This window comes from Cynocephalus volans, chromosome 6, assembly GCF_027409185.1.
Source record: "Cynocephalus volans isolate mCynVol1 chromosome 6, mCynVol1.pri, whole genome shotgun sequence".
In the NCBI taxonomy this organism is placed as follows: domain Eukaryota; kingdom Metazoa; phylum Chordata; class Mammalia; order Dermoptera; family Cynocephalidae; genus Cynocephalus; species Cynocephalus volans.
The window spans coordinates 113855430-113868356 of NC_084465.1; the positions used below are offsets into that span (position 1 = coordinate 113855430).

Here is a 12927-nt window from a genome sequence, read left to right on the forward strand (position 1 = left end):
AGCCGTCTCAGGGGTCTCGCGCTCGGGGCGACTCGGGCTGCTGGGTGGCTCCCCCGTCCCTCCTCCCGCCAGAGTCCCTCTCGTGCCTCCCCCTCCCGCTGGCCTCGTGCGCGCTCGCGCTCGCGCCCGCTCCAGCCTCTTGTGTGTCCTCGCGCCCCCCGCCCGCCCTCCCCGCGCGCAGTGTGCTCCACTCCCCCACCCTCCGCCTCCTCCCCCCGCCCGCCCCGCGCGCCTCTTCCCCGGGTTCTCCCTCCCCCACTGCTGCCGCCGCCTCCTCCTCCTCCTCCCGCCCCAGGGTGAGCGCGAGCCACCTCCCTCCCTCCCTCCGCCATGGATCCCAGCAACTGGAGCAGCTTCATCTTCCAGGTAACAACCCCCTCCCCCCCGCCCCCCCACACCCCCTCCTGCCCGCCCTCCCTCCCGTCCCACCCCCCCTCCGCGCGCCCGGTGCGCGCGCAGCTGTCCCCCTCCCTCCCTCGCGCCCTCCCCCGCCCTCCCCGAGGCGCCGGCTGGGCGCGCGCGCGGCGGGGGCCGAGGCTGCTCCCTCGCTCCCCCCACCCCGCCCCGCCAGGCTCCAACCGCCGCCGCCGCCGCCGCCGCCGCCCGGGCCCCCGCCCCCGGCCCCGTGGGGCCTCCCGCCCCCACCCAGGGGGCGTCGCCGCCGCCTTCGCCGCCGAGCTCCGCGGCCCGCAAGGCGCCCTCCTTCCCTCCCTCCCGCCGGCCGGGGTGCGCGGGCGGCGGGGCGGCCCGCGGGCCATGCGTTCGGCGCGGCCCAGCCCGGCCGGCCGGGGGCGGCGCCCCGAGCCCGGGCCCCGCGCGGCCCGTGCCCCCGGCCCCTGCTGAGCCCCGGGGGCCCCGCCGTGGCTGAAGCCATGTTCCCCGTGTTCCCTTGCACGCTGCTGGCCCCCCCCTTCCCCGTGCTGGGCCTGGACTCCCGGGGGGTGGGCGGCCTCATGAACTCCTTCCCGCCACCTCAGGGTCACGCCCAGAACCCCCTGCAGGTCGGGGCTGAGCTCCAGTCCCGCTTCTTTGCCTCCCAGGGCTGCGCCCAGAGTCCATTCCAGGTGAGTAGGGGCCGGCCGTGGCGGGCCGTGGCGGGCCGTGGCGGGCCGGGAGGGCGCCGACCCGCGGCCGCGGCCCACTCGGCGCCTTGTCTCCGCAGGCCGCGCCGGCGCCCCCACCCACGCCCCAGGCCCCGGCGACCGAGCCCCTCCAGGTCGACTTGCTCCCGGTTCTCGCCGCCGCCCAGGAGTCCGCCGCGGCTGCTGCGGCCGCCGCCGCCGCCGCTGCCGCCGTTGCCGCTGCGCCCCCGGCCCCCGCCGCCGCCTCCACAGTGGACACAGCGGCCCTGAAGCAGCCCCCGGCGCCCCCTCCGCCAGCCCCGCCCGTGTCGGCGCCCGCTGCCGAGGCCGCTCCCCCCGCCTCTGCCGCCACCATCGCCGCAGCGGCGGCGGCCACCGCCGTCGTAGCCCCGACCTCGACGGTCGCCGTGGCCCCCGTCGCGTCTGCCTTGGAGAAGAAGACAAAGAGCAAGGGGCCCTATATCTGCGCCCTGTGCGCCAAGGAATTTAAGAACGGCTACAACCTCCGGAGGCACGAAGCCATCCACACGGGAGCCAAGGCCGGCCGGGTCCCCTCGGGTGCTATGAAGATGCCCACCATGGTGCCCCTGAGCCTCCTGAGCGTGCCCCAGCTGAGCGGAGCCGGCGGGGGAGGGGGAGAAGCGGGTGCCGGCGGCGGCGCGGCCGCAGTGGCCGCCGGTGGCGTGGTGACCACGACCGCGTCGGGAAAGCGCATCCGGAAGAACCATGCCTGCGAGATGTGCGGCAAGGCCTTCCGCGACGTCTACCATCTGAATCGACACAAGCTGTCGCATTCGGACGAGAAGCCCTACCAGTGCCCGGTGTGCCAGCAGCGCTTCAAGCGCAAGGACCGCATGAGCTACCACGTGCGCTCACATGACGGCGCTGTGCACAAGCCCTACAACTGCTCCCACTGTGGCAAGAGCTTCTCCCGGTGTGCACGGGGCCTCGGCCGCCCGCTGGGCCGGTGGGGAGGGAGGGGCGGCCGCGGAGGTGGCCTGGCCGCGGCTGGCGGGGAGGGAGGCGGCTTCCGAGGATGGGGAAGGGGAGCTCCTCCCAGGGAGGAGGGAGGCAAGCCGCTCCCGGTTACCAGGGAGCAGGGGGTGGTCCTTTGCAGAGGAGGTGGGTCTTCAGGAGGAGGAGGAGGAAGCCGTGGTTGAGGGGAGGGGTTTCCTGCTCAAGTAGGACTTCGAAGCCAGGGCATTGGGAAGGCCTGTTGTGCAGTGAGGCAGGTTTGGGGCGTGCCTAGGGGCCTCAGCCCTAACCCCAACCCCAACGTGTCCCCAGGCCGGATCACCTCAACAGTCACGTCAGACAAGTGCACTCAACAGAACGGCCCTTCAAATGTGAGGTAGGAAGCTCGCCTCCTCCTGTCCCGGTTTTCACGATTTTGATCCTCATTGTAGCTGTCTGAGTTCAGCCTCTCAGACCCCCTTTTTCTCTCTCTTCTTTTTGCCTTTTCACTCCATTTTCTCATCCCTTCTTCAAGGCCTCGTCATCTCACGCCCATTTCCTACAGATCAAAGATCCCCAAGGCTCTGATCCCTTTAACCTCTTGCTCCCCTCTCCCTACTCTCCGAAACTTTAACTCTCCTGTGACACCCCCCACGCCCCTCCCCCCTCCCCAGAAATGTGAGGCAGCTTTTGCTACGAAGGATCGACTCCGGGCGCACACAGTACGACACGAAGAGAAGGTGCCATGTCATGTGTGTGGCAAGATGCTGAGCTCGGCTTATATTTCGGACCACATGAAGGTGCACAGCCAGGGCCCTCACCATGTCTGTGAGCTCTGCAACAAAGGTACGTGCTGAGGGAGGCCGGGAGGGTCAGGGACAAAGGGTGGCCACAAAGCCAGAGGCCCTTCCACAGATGTGGATTATGGGTGCTGTAGCCAAGAGCTCGTGGCATCTAGAGCCCTTTAGGAAGCAAATGAAGTAGTATTGGGGATGAGCGAACGTCATTAAGTTCCAACAAGTCACGGCTGGAGGAGACAATCTACCGGAAAGACTGAATCTCTTGGGTGTGTGTGTGGGGAGAAGGGGAGTGGGACATGGCTGCTTTGGGGAAGGAATGGTCAAGAGAGCCAGTTCCCAAGGGTCAGAAGGCAAGGTTTCAGCTGTGCAGCCACAAGTTCTTGTCTCCAGCTCCCAGGGCAAGTGGAGAACCTCAGCAGGGGTGTAACAAGCACACACCCTGCCTCAGTAGCAGAGATAGCTGCTTTTAAATGGATTCACGTTTTCAGTGACTTACTGGGCCGAGACTGTGGGGCACCTTAGGGAAGGGACACAGCCGACTCTGAGAGTTAACCCTTCGAGGGGCTAGGAATCAGTGTCATCCCAGGACAGATCTCCCAGCCACAGAGAATGAGCTTTGTAGGTACCAAGACTGAGAAGGGGACACCACTCAAACCAGACCCCAAGTTCAGGGAGGGGCTGTGCCCCCATCAACCCCAGCAGAGTAGTTGGCCCCAGGTTACCAAGGATGTGGTGGGAGGAGGACAGGACCATCTGAAGAGGGCGTCCCCAGCCTAGGAGAACAGCCCCGTCTCTGGGGTCTCCACCTGGCTGACCCCCATCCCCATCCCAATCCACCCCCCCCCCCATAGGCTTCACCACGGCAGCATACCTGCGCATCCACGCGGTGAAGGACCATGGGCTCCAGGCCCCGCGGGCTGACCGCATCCTGTGCAAGCTGTGCAGCGTGCACTGCAAGACCCCTGCCCAGCTGGCCGGCCACATGCAGACCCATCTGGGGGGGACCGCCCCCCCTGTCCCGGGAGACGCCCCCCAGCCACAGCCCACCTGCTGAGGGGGACCCCTGCACCCACCAGGCAAGGCGTGGGGCATGGCTGGGGGGTGGGACGGGGAGTGTGGGACAGTGTGGCTCAAAGGGCCCAATAGGGGATCTCAGGAAGGCCAGGGATGCCCATCTGTCACTCAGGTTAGGGAGACTTCTGGGGACAGGGAGGGCCCTTCAGGACAACTGCTCTGTCTGGGTGAGGATGCAGACTGCAGCTTCTGGGGACCAGATAGGAAGTGAGCAACGGCTGTGTCCCAGGGAAAGTAGTGTGGGGAAGAGTCTAGAGTGAGGGGCATGGCTCTTGCCATACAGATCGTGCTGTGATCTCGTGCTGTTTCTCACTGCAGGCACTGGTGAGGTTTGTCCAATGGCGGCGGCGGCGGCGGCGGCAGCAGCAGCGGTGGCAGCCCCTCCTACAGCTGTGGGCTCCCTCTCTGGGGCTGAGGGGGTGCCTGTGAGCTCTCAGCCACTTCCCTCCCAGCCCTGGTGAGCTCCAAGTTGGTGGGGGAAGAGAGGGGAGAGTGGAGGAAAGTCCCTTGGTGCAATCTCCTCTCCCCCTCTCTATTCCGACCAACTCCTCACTACTTCCCCCACCAACCAAGGAGCCTCCAGAAGGAAAGGAGGAAGAAATGTTTTCTTAGGGGAATTTGCTAGGTTTTAATGATTTGTTTCTCCTGCTCCTCTCTTCTCCCTGTCAGACCTGACCCCTCACACACCTGTCCCCTTGGTTGTGTTGAAGTCCCCTGGACGGTGGGTAGGGGTGGCAGAGGACAGGAGCAGCCACTGCCCTTACCCCTCTCCTCTCTGTAATCCCCTGCCCGCCCAGGGATTCGTGAGCCTTTCCCTCGATGGTCCTTCTTGCTCTTCTCCTCCAGTACTCTCCCCCTACTGTCTGCTGACCCTCCCTGGGGAGTTGGTGCTTTCTTTTTCTTCTTTTTTTTTTTTTTCCCAGGGGGGAGGGAGGAGAGGAAGGAGGGGAATCAAAGATTCTGTCCCAGAGAGGGAAGAAGGTAAGATTGGAGATGGGGCAGAAGCAGGGAAGGCAAAGATTGTACCTTCATGACGTAGGGTTGTTTGGGGTCAGGCCCTAAACATCATCCTACCTGAGAATCTGTCAGGGGGAAAAAGAGGCAAGGGGGCAAAAGGAGGAGCCACTGGGGCTAGAGGCAGAACAGGAGATGGAATCTTAGGGGGCCAAGGTAACTGAGGGGATCCAGGGACTCGAGGTGCTTCCTGGGGTGGGGGGAATGCAGCCACAGTGTCTCCCCCTTCCCTCTTCCACCCCAGCTCCACCCCTGGTCTTTTCACCCCTCTTCCCCACAACAGAAGCTGTGGCCCTGGCCATGTCATCGTGTTCCTGTGTCCCCTGCATGTTCCCCACCCTCCACTCCCTCTTGCGCGGATCCCATTACAATAAATTTTAAATAAAAACCTGTCTCTGGCTCTGAGTTGAATGATTGCCCTCTGTCCCCACTCCCGAGGGGTTTCTTCTTGGGCCTGGTTTCAGTCCCAGCCTTGCTCTGGCCCCTCCCACCCCAGGGGCTGCCCTAGTGGCTGCAGCACAGATTTAGGGTGGGGTCAAGCCTTCAGTGTATGTGGAGAGCAAATCCAGGACTCCCAGGTCTCCAGAATACCCAATCTGGACAGGCCCAGAATAGTCACCGGAGATTTGAAGAGGCCCAATTAAAAACCCAAACAGCTGCTGTGCATAAATGCTGCCCTCGCCTATCCATACCTATGGTCTGCTGCTCAGACGCCAAATACCTGCCCGCCCTTACGTCCCGAGAGGATGATTTGGCTGCAGAAAGTTGGGGGCAAGTCCCAGCCCTAGGCCTGGGGGCAGTAAGGTTGAGAGTGAAAACGTACTTGGCATGGCCCACCCCGCGTTTATGATGGCTCCTCTGCCCCAGCCCCTCCTGCTGTTCCGGGCCCTCGCTGCAGCCTCTGCCTTGCCCCTTGGAATTGCCTTTCCCGTCCTTTCCAGGGGCCCTTTCTTGAGCCTTCCAGTATCCATTTCTGCTGCTTCCTTGGGGGTAGGAAGACTTCCTGTTGTGCAGACTCCCTCCTCTTGAAACCTCACCCTGCTCCTCTGCAGCCTCCCCTAGTTTCGCCCCATATCCCTTACCCTCTTTCTGCTCGTAGGGGTGTCTCCACCCGGTCCTGCCTGCCTCACTGGTTCCGTCTCTCCTAGCAGACCCCTCTCCATTTCCCCTAACCCTCTGTCTCTGCCAGGACCCCCCGGTGACCGTTGGCGGGTGGGGCCGAGGACTTAGGCAGGGGGCGCCCCGCAGCGAGGCGCGCGTGGGAAAGGGCAGGGAGGGGAAGCGAGTGGTCCCCGGGCTGGTTGCCTGGGTAACGCGTGGCTCTCTCGGGCTGGCCGGGAGGGGCCGGAGGCGTGCAAGGGGCGGGGGCGGCGCAGCAGCGGTAGAGCGTAGGGGAGGGGACCAGAGAGGAGGGGACGAGCAAACCGGAGGGGAGGGGAGGGGAGACCCGCCACCTCCCTTCCGCACTTCTCGCTTGCTGACTTGCTCCCTCCCGGGCTGCGGCTGCTGCAACGGCGGCAGCGGCGGGAGCAGTCCGGAGGCCGGCGTCGAGGTGAGACTGGGACGGATGAGGCTGCGGGTAGGACTGGACCGACAGACGGTGGATGCCAGGCGGGTGTCACAGGAATGCGGGACCCTGGTGGGCTGGCTGGTGGTGCTGGGCACCACCGCATCATCGCATCATCGGGAGGAGGAGGTGCTGGCTCGCCAAGGGCGAGGGAATCCCTGGGAGAGGGGCTGAGAAGGGGCTAGGAGATGCCCAGGTCCCCCAGGGAGAGGCTGGGGTGTCTGCGCCCAAAACGCGCAGCAAGAAAACCGCACCGCCTGGGCGCGCAGGGAGGAGGGGAGGGTACAGCGGGAGTGGAATGTGAGCGTCGGGTCCTCTGCCCAGGCTGCCTGTCGGAGTGTCTGGGTGTCTGTACACCTCGTTGATTTTGGGGTGCTGGGGCATCAGCTGGGATCTGAGAGTCTGGATCTTGTGTGTGGACCCAAGCAGAGTCCCTGGGCAGGGTCCTGTTTACAAAACGGTTAATCTTCCCAGAGCTCTCCAAGCAGAACACTCCTTCCCCAGGGATGTCCCACCCTAAGGCAAAGGGAACCCCAACTTTTCTTCCTGTCCCCAGAGGCAGCACAAGGCTGGCCCTGTGACAGGAGCATGGCTCATTTGTGTCTGCAGTGCCGCGAGCCCGTCTTCCCTCCTCACACCAAGCCTGTCTCCTCCTCTTCCAGGATCTGCTGCTGTCTCTGCCGTTCCACCCTCCCCACAGAGGCCCTCTCCCCTCTCCCATCTCAAGATGGCAGCCAGCAGCTCTGAGGTCTCTGAGTTGAAGCAGGTTGAGGAGAGTCCTGAGACCCAGGGAGAAGGGTCTGGCCATTCTGAAGCTGGAACTGGCCCTCTCCAGGTCCTAGCAGGGGACCAGCCAGAGGCCATGCAGCCAGGCCCAGTCACCACTGTGGCCCCTGTGGACTCAGGGCCCAAGCTTGGGCTGGCTCCAGAAACCACAGAGACCCCTACTGGGGCCCCAGAAACAGCCCAGGCCACAGACCTCAGCTTAAGCCCAGGAGGGGAATCAAAGGCCAACACCAGCCCCGAAGAAGCATGCCAAGAGCTAGCATCCAAACCAGAAGTGAGCAAAGAGGCCACTGCAGACCAGGGGTCCGAGCTGGTGTCTGCAGCCCTGCCTGAGCCAGCCTCAGAGCCTGCTCCCCAGCTAGACCCCCAGCCAGGTTCTCAGGACACCCCCAAGCCAGCTCTTCATCCAGAGCCCCCTACCCAGGAGGACCCCACCCCTGAGGTCCTGACTGAGATTGCAGAGGAAAAGCAAGAGAATGGGGCAGTGGTGCCCTTGCAGGCTGGTAATGGGGAAGAGGGCCCAGCTCCTCAGCCTCACTCGCCACCTTCAACAAAACCCCCCCCAGCCAATGGAGCTCCCCCCCGCGTGCTACAGCAGCTCGTTGAGGAGGACCGACTAGGAAGGGCTCACAGTGGGCATCCAGGATCTCCCAGAGGGAGCCTGAGCCACCACTCCAGCTCTCAGCTGGCAGGGCCTGGGGTAGAGGGGGGTGAAGGCACCCAGAAACCTCGGGACTACATCATCCTTGCCATCCTGTCCTGCTTCTGCCCCATGTGGCCTGTCAACATCGTGGCCTTCGCTTATGCCGTCATGGTGAGCCCCATGGGACCCTGGCCCAGGCCTGCTGTGGCTCCCAGCTTCCCGCCAGCACACTGGGACAGAGCCCCAAGAGAAACCACGCCTTCCCTTCTCTGTCTGCATGGATCCCCCTTCCCCGATGACAGGGCCTTTGCTTGCCTCTCCCCAGGACCTAACCCTCTCAACCACTACTGCCCTTACCCCTTCGGGTGGGAGGGAAATGGAGATGCCTGTTTCACACAGCCTTGCTGACCTCTGCCCTCCTCCTGCCTTTCCAATCCTCCTTCATCCCTTAACCGCTGCCCATGGGGCTGGCCTCTCTCCTCTGGACTACTCTTTCACCTGATCCCTGCTGGGCTGGCTCCTCCTGACTCGGCCATGTTGCCTTCACCCCTGACCCTAACCCCAGTCCCGGAACAGCCTGCAGCAGGGGGACGTGGATGGGGCCCAGCGCCTGGGCCGTGTGGCCAAGCTCTTAAGCATCGTGGCGCTGGTGGGGGGGGTCCTCATCATCATCGCCTCCTGCGTCATCAACTTAGGAGGTGAGTGAGGGTCTGGAACAGGCAAGGGAGGAGTGGAAGGATTGACAAGGGCAGCTTTACTAACCCCTGCCCCTGCTCTCTCCTGTCTGTCCTCCTTACTTCTCCTTTGTCTCTCCTTGTCTCCCTGTCCCCTTCTCCGTGTCTGTCTGTCCTTCCCTCTCCTCTCCCACAGTGTATAAGTGAGGGGCTCTGCCCTGCATTACAAGACTCTTCTGTTGGGAGCTGCCTTGGGCCCATCCCCTGCCCCGGGGAAGCCCAATCGATGGCCCTGGCCCCCACCCCTAGGGACCAAGGGAGCCTGAGCGGCCTTGTTTACAGCTTCTTTCCTGCTCCTGCATCCTGCCAGGCTCCTCTGCCAACCGTAGGCCTCTTCTTCTCTCCGCACTGTTTCCAACTGCCCTGCACTTCTGCCTGAATCCCCTCTAGCCTCTTGGCCTCCTATCCCTGCACTTCTGGAAACCTCCCTGAACATCTCCCAAACTCTGCACTCTCAGCCTCCCTGCATCTCTCCCAGCGTCCCTGCACTTCTCCCAGCCTCCCAAATTCTTCTGAACCTCAACCCTGGCCTCTCCCTCCCAACTTTCCTTGTCTTGACATCTTCCACATTCCTTTCTTCCTTTCCTTCATCATCTTCCCTTCCCTATCCACATCCCCACCCCCTTCCTCTTCCTGCCTCCTCTTCTCCCCTTAACATCCTCTTCTCCACTCTTCTGCCACCGTTTATTCTGCAAACACCCTAGCACTTAGATCAGGCTGGGGGAGGGGGAGCTGTGTCACGAGAGGGCTCCGACTGTTCTCTGCTGGGACCACCCAGGCCTAGATGCCCCCAGAGTGCCTTGCTGGTCGCAGAGCAGGCATGCCAGGCCTTGTTTGGGGGCTCGTGTAAGGGTGGCGAACACTGGTTTCAAACATGCACGGAGAAGAAGGGAGGGGCGCGGCGGCTGACCCGCCCATCTGGGCTTTTAAAGCCATCAGCAAGTTTCTCTCTTGAAGGTGTGGGGGTTCGGGTCATTCACGTGATTTGTAACAAAAAGAATCCAAAAAATAGGACCAAACCTCCCAGCTACAGGGAGCGAGAGAGAGGCGGGGAGCTCTATAATTATTTTCTAAGAGGACGAGGGAGGTTTGTTGCACGCGACAGCCCGCGGAGGAGGCGGGGACCGAGCTACGACGTGGTTCAGAGTTGGCGGGTTTTTTGCTTTCCAAAAAAAGTCGGGAAAAAACTAAAATTCTAAAAAAAAAAAAAGAAAAAGAAAAGGATATATCAAACTGATTCTCCCTTTTTGTATGCCGGATGCTGCATGAGTCTGAAAACACCAATAAACAGAGACTGCATGAGACTCGCCTCCAGTCTCAGTTGGTCTTTACGTTCGTCCCGTCGGGCCAGCGGTACTGCCTGCCTACCGGCAGAACCTACGGGTAGTGTACGCATGCGCCACCCTGGTGGCCATCTTTACTGTGGGCCGAAGCCTGCTATGCCCGAGCGCCTACCTGCGCATGTGCAATCCATCCCTTGCTTTCCTTTTCCAAGTAGCTTTGGCTAGAGAGGAGCCTCCCGCGCTATTTCTGTGCGCCTGCGTACTGTGACCCTGCGCAGCCCGGGGGGGCGGGTCTTATTTCCAGGTGCGTAAGGCTGCTGAGTTGGTGCGGCCCGGAGTTACGAGGTCTAGGGAAAGGGCGCCACATCCAGACTGGAGAGGGGCGGTGTGCAGGCGAGAAGAGTGGGCCCGCCCCCCTCCTTCCCCTCCGGCTCTGCGGGTCCCCGAGAACATCGGAGTACCGGGTCTCGATCCGTGGGGCGGGGTCCTTGGAGGGGACTGAGCGCCCTCTGCCGGGGACGGGAGGTCTGGCCGCGGAAACCGCTGTTGGAGTCTGATTGGTTGGAGAGACTTTCCCTAAACCTCCAGGGAGCCCGATCCCGGGGGGCGGGGGGCACCCCCGGCTTAGTACTCCAGTATCTCTTATCATCGCAGAGCCCCTTCCCTAGTGGCCCATGTCCCTTGCCCGGGGTCATGGAGACGCTGCAGCTACCACGGCGACGCCTCTGTCCGAAGAAGGGGAAGTGACCTCCGGTCTCCAGGCTCTGGCCGTGGAGGACACCGGAGGCCCCTCTGCCTCGGCCATTAAGGCCGAGGAAGAGGGGGGAGGAGGCCGTGAGGAGGCCGAGCGTGAGGGGTCCGGGCCCGAGGACGCGCAGGGAGAAGCCCCCAGCGCTGAGGGGGAAGAGCTTGCCGAGGGAGAATCCGAGGACTGGTGCGTGCCCTGCAGCGATGAGGAGGTGGAGCTGCCCGTGGATGGACAGTCCTGGATGCCCCCGCCCTCCGAAATCCAGCGGCTCTATGAACTGCTGGCTGCCCACGGTACCCTGGAGCTTAAAGCCGAGATCCTGCCCCGCCGGCCTCCAACGCCCGAGGCCCAGAGTGAAGAGGAGAGAACCGATGAGGAGCCGGAGACCAAAGAAGAGGAAGAGGAAAAGTAAGGACACACCCCTCACACCTTGTCCCTTCGGCTTCCCCCCTGATGCCGCAAGGAAATAGGAAGGGGAAAAAGGGAGGGGTCCAGGGGAATGGAAAGTGGAGGGAGGAGCCAACGGAAGATCCGGCAGATTGGGGAGAAGCGCCAGTGTGGGTGCTTGGGAGGGCCCCCCTCACCCTTCGCTCTCTGCCCACCTGTCCCAGACCGCACATGCCCACGGAATTTGACTTTGATGATGAGCCCATGACTCCAAAGGACTCCCTGATCGACCGGAGACGCACCCCAGGTACAAACAAGAGGGAACAGTTGGGGGAGGTGAAGGGCCTCTGCTTTCCAGTTACCCAGAAAGTAGCTCCCTTAAAGAGGCCTTGCTGTGTGCCTCTGTTGTCACACAACTTCTAGCTGCAGGAGAGAACATTCACCCAGTGGCACCATCTTTCTGGCTTAGGTTAATACCCTATCATTCTTTGTGACCATCACAGATAATTCTATCATGTTTCCCATTCCTTTCATCATCTTAGAAGTCCAAGTCCTCCTGGTCATTCATTATTATCTAGATCCACATCTCTATACTACTGTGCACATCACCTAATCTGACCCAATTTCCCACCCCACATGCCTTCCTAGAATTTACCCTCGGGGCCATTCCTTATTTCTCTTTCTCTTACCCACACATTCAGGCCAGCAGCAGATCCAGTTAGCTCTGCCTCCACATTTCCAAGTCCATTGCTACTCTACACCTTCAATACCATTCTTATCCAAGCCACCATCTCTCTTGCCTGGATAGTTGCAGTAGCTCCTAACTGATTTTCCTGCTTCCAGTCTCAGCAATCAGAATGATTTTTTTTTTTTTTTTTTTTTTTTTAGGGATCCGAACCCGTGGCCTTGGTGTTATCAGCACCACACTCTCCCGAGTGAGCCATGGGCCGGCCCAGAATGATCTTTTTAAGACATAAATTATGTCACTTTCTACTTAAAATCGTTTAAAGGATTCCATTACTGGGGGAAAGAAAATATCGGGAGAATCCAAGTTCCTCCTCTCTGCCAGCTCTCTACCTTCTCTGTTCCTGCCCTGAGGCCTTTGCACTGGCCCTTCCTCTGCGTGATATGTTCCTGGTCTTTGCATTACTGGTACCTTCTCATAATTCAAGACCTTCACCACCTACCCTATCTGTGGCCCAACCCCAAACCTCAGAAGCTTCATGATAGAGGCCTGGAAACATGTTTGTTTAACAAGCTCCCCAACTGATGGGTAAGGTTCAGAAAGGTCTGGTGCGCATGCTGCTTCAATCCCTTCCACGTCTCTTACCTTCTCCAGGAAGCTCAGCCCGAAGCCAGAAACGGGAGGCCCGCCTGGACAAGGTCCTCTCAGACATGAAGCGACACAAGAAGCTGGAGGAACAGATCCTTCGGACCGGGAGGGACCTTTTCAGCCTGGACTCAGGGGACCCCAGCCCCAGCAGCCCCCCACTCCGGTCCTCAGGGAGTAGCCTCTTCCCCCGGCAGCGGAAGTACTGACTGCTGCTGCTACTGACTCTAGGCCTGCTGGGGCCTCCTTCCCTAAGCCAGGATGCTGGGAAACTTGGGAAGAAGAGAGAAACCTCACGCTCCCAACTCGGCACACTGCAGGGAAGAGGGAGTCTGTGTATTTGTTTTCTGTTGAACATCTGCTTGGAGACCTGGGCTGAATTTTCTGAGTGTAAAATAAAAGATACAGAGTTATCTTCTCTTAAGAAGAGGGGCTACAGCTGGAGTCTAAACAATTCACCACATTTGAGAGGAGAGGTGGGATTCTATTCACCTAGATTGGAAAATTAAAGCCAGATGGGACAGA

General features: G+C 61.3%; 3 protein-coding genes across 7 annotated transcripts; all 3 read left to right on the forward strand.

Moving 5' to 3' along the window:
* Positions 1-269: 269 nt before the first annotated feature.
* On the forward strand, positions 270-5316 carry MAZ (MYC associated zinc finger protein). Of its 5 annotated transcripts, XM_063100714.1 has the most exons (7): positions 270-366; positions 978-1064; positions 1163-2016; positions 2370-2433; positions 2711-2882; positions 3688-3912; positions 4229-4308. In XM_063100714.1, the coding sequence occupies exons 1-6, from the start codon at positions 331-333 to the stop codon at positions 3888-3890; spliced, it is 1416 nt and encodes a 471-aa protein (XP_062956784.1). In that variant the 5' UTR covers positions 270-330; the 3' UTR covers positions 3891-3912; positions 4229-4308. The 5 variants fall into 5 exon arrangements, with proteins under 5 accessions (XP_062956784.1, XP_062956785.1, XP_062956782.1 ...); XM_063100715.1 differs by lacking the exon at positions 3688-3912 and having other exon boundaries at positions 271-366; positions 4229-5316; XM_063100712.1 differs by lacking the exon at positions 270-366 and having other exon boundaries at positions 794-1064.
* Positions 5317-7218: 1902 nt separating this feature from the next.
* PRRT2 (proline rich transmembrane protein 2) lies at positions 7219-8801 on the forward strand. The gene is given in 3 exon segments (XM_063098683.1): positions 7219-8091; positions 8486-8749; positions 8751-8801. Coding segments are annotated over 3 exon segments (1188 nt in total).
* A 1418-nt stretch (positions 8802-10219) lies between these two features.
* On the forward strand, positions 10220-12861 carry PAGR1 (PAXIP1 associated glutamate rich protein 1). Its single transcript, XM_063099898.1, has 3 exons — positions 10220-11093; positions 11297-11379; positions 12412-12861. The coding sequence occupies exons 1-3, from the start codon at positions 10612-10614 to the stop codon at positions 12609-12611; spliced, it is 765 nt and encodes a 254-aa protein (XP_062955968.1). The 5' UTR covers positions 10220-10611; the 3' UTR covers positions 12612-12861.
* Positions 12862-12927: the final 66 nt, after the last annotated feature.

Bases quoted from the DNA above. Each gene is read 5' to 3' on its own strand.
- PAGR1 (XM_063099898.1), top strand. From the start codon at position 10,612: ATGTCCCTTGCCCGGGGTCATGGAGACGCTGCAGCTACCACGGCGACG. The intron at 11,094-11,296 runs GTAAGGACACAC...CACCTGTCCCAG, and splicing joins AAAGAAGAGGAAGAGGAAAA to ACCGCACATGCCCACGGAAT. The intron at 11,380-12,411 runs GTACAAACAAGA...TACCTTCTCCAG, and splicing joins CGACCGGAGACGCACCCCAG to GAAGCTCAGCCCGAAGCCAG.
- MAZ (XM_063100712.1), top strand. From the start codon at position 873: ATGTTCCCCGTGTTCCCTTGCACGCTGCTGGCCCCCCCCTTCCCCGTG. The intron at 1,065-1,162 runs GTGAGTAGGGGC...TTGTCTCCGCAG, and splicing joins GCGCCCAGAGTCCATTCCAG to GCCGCGCCGGCGCCCCCACC. The intron at 2,883-3,687 runs GTACGTGCTGAG...CCCCCCCCATAG, and splicing joins CTGTGAGCTCTGCAACAAAG to GCTTCACCACGGCAGCATAC.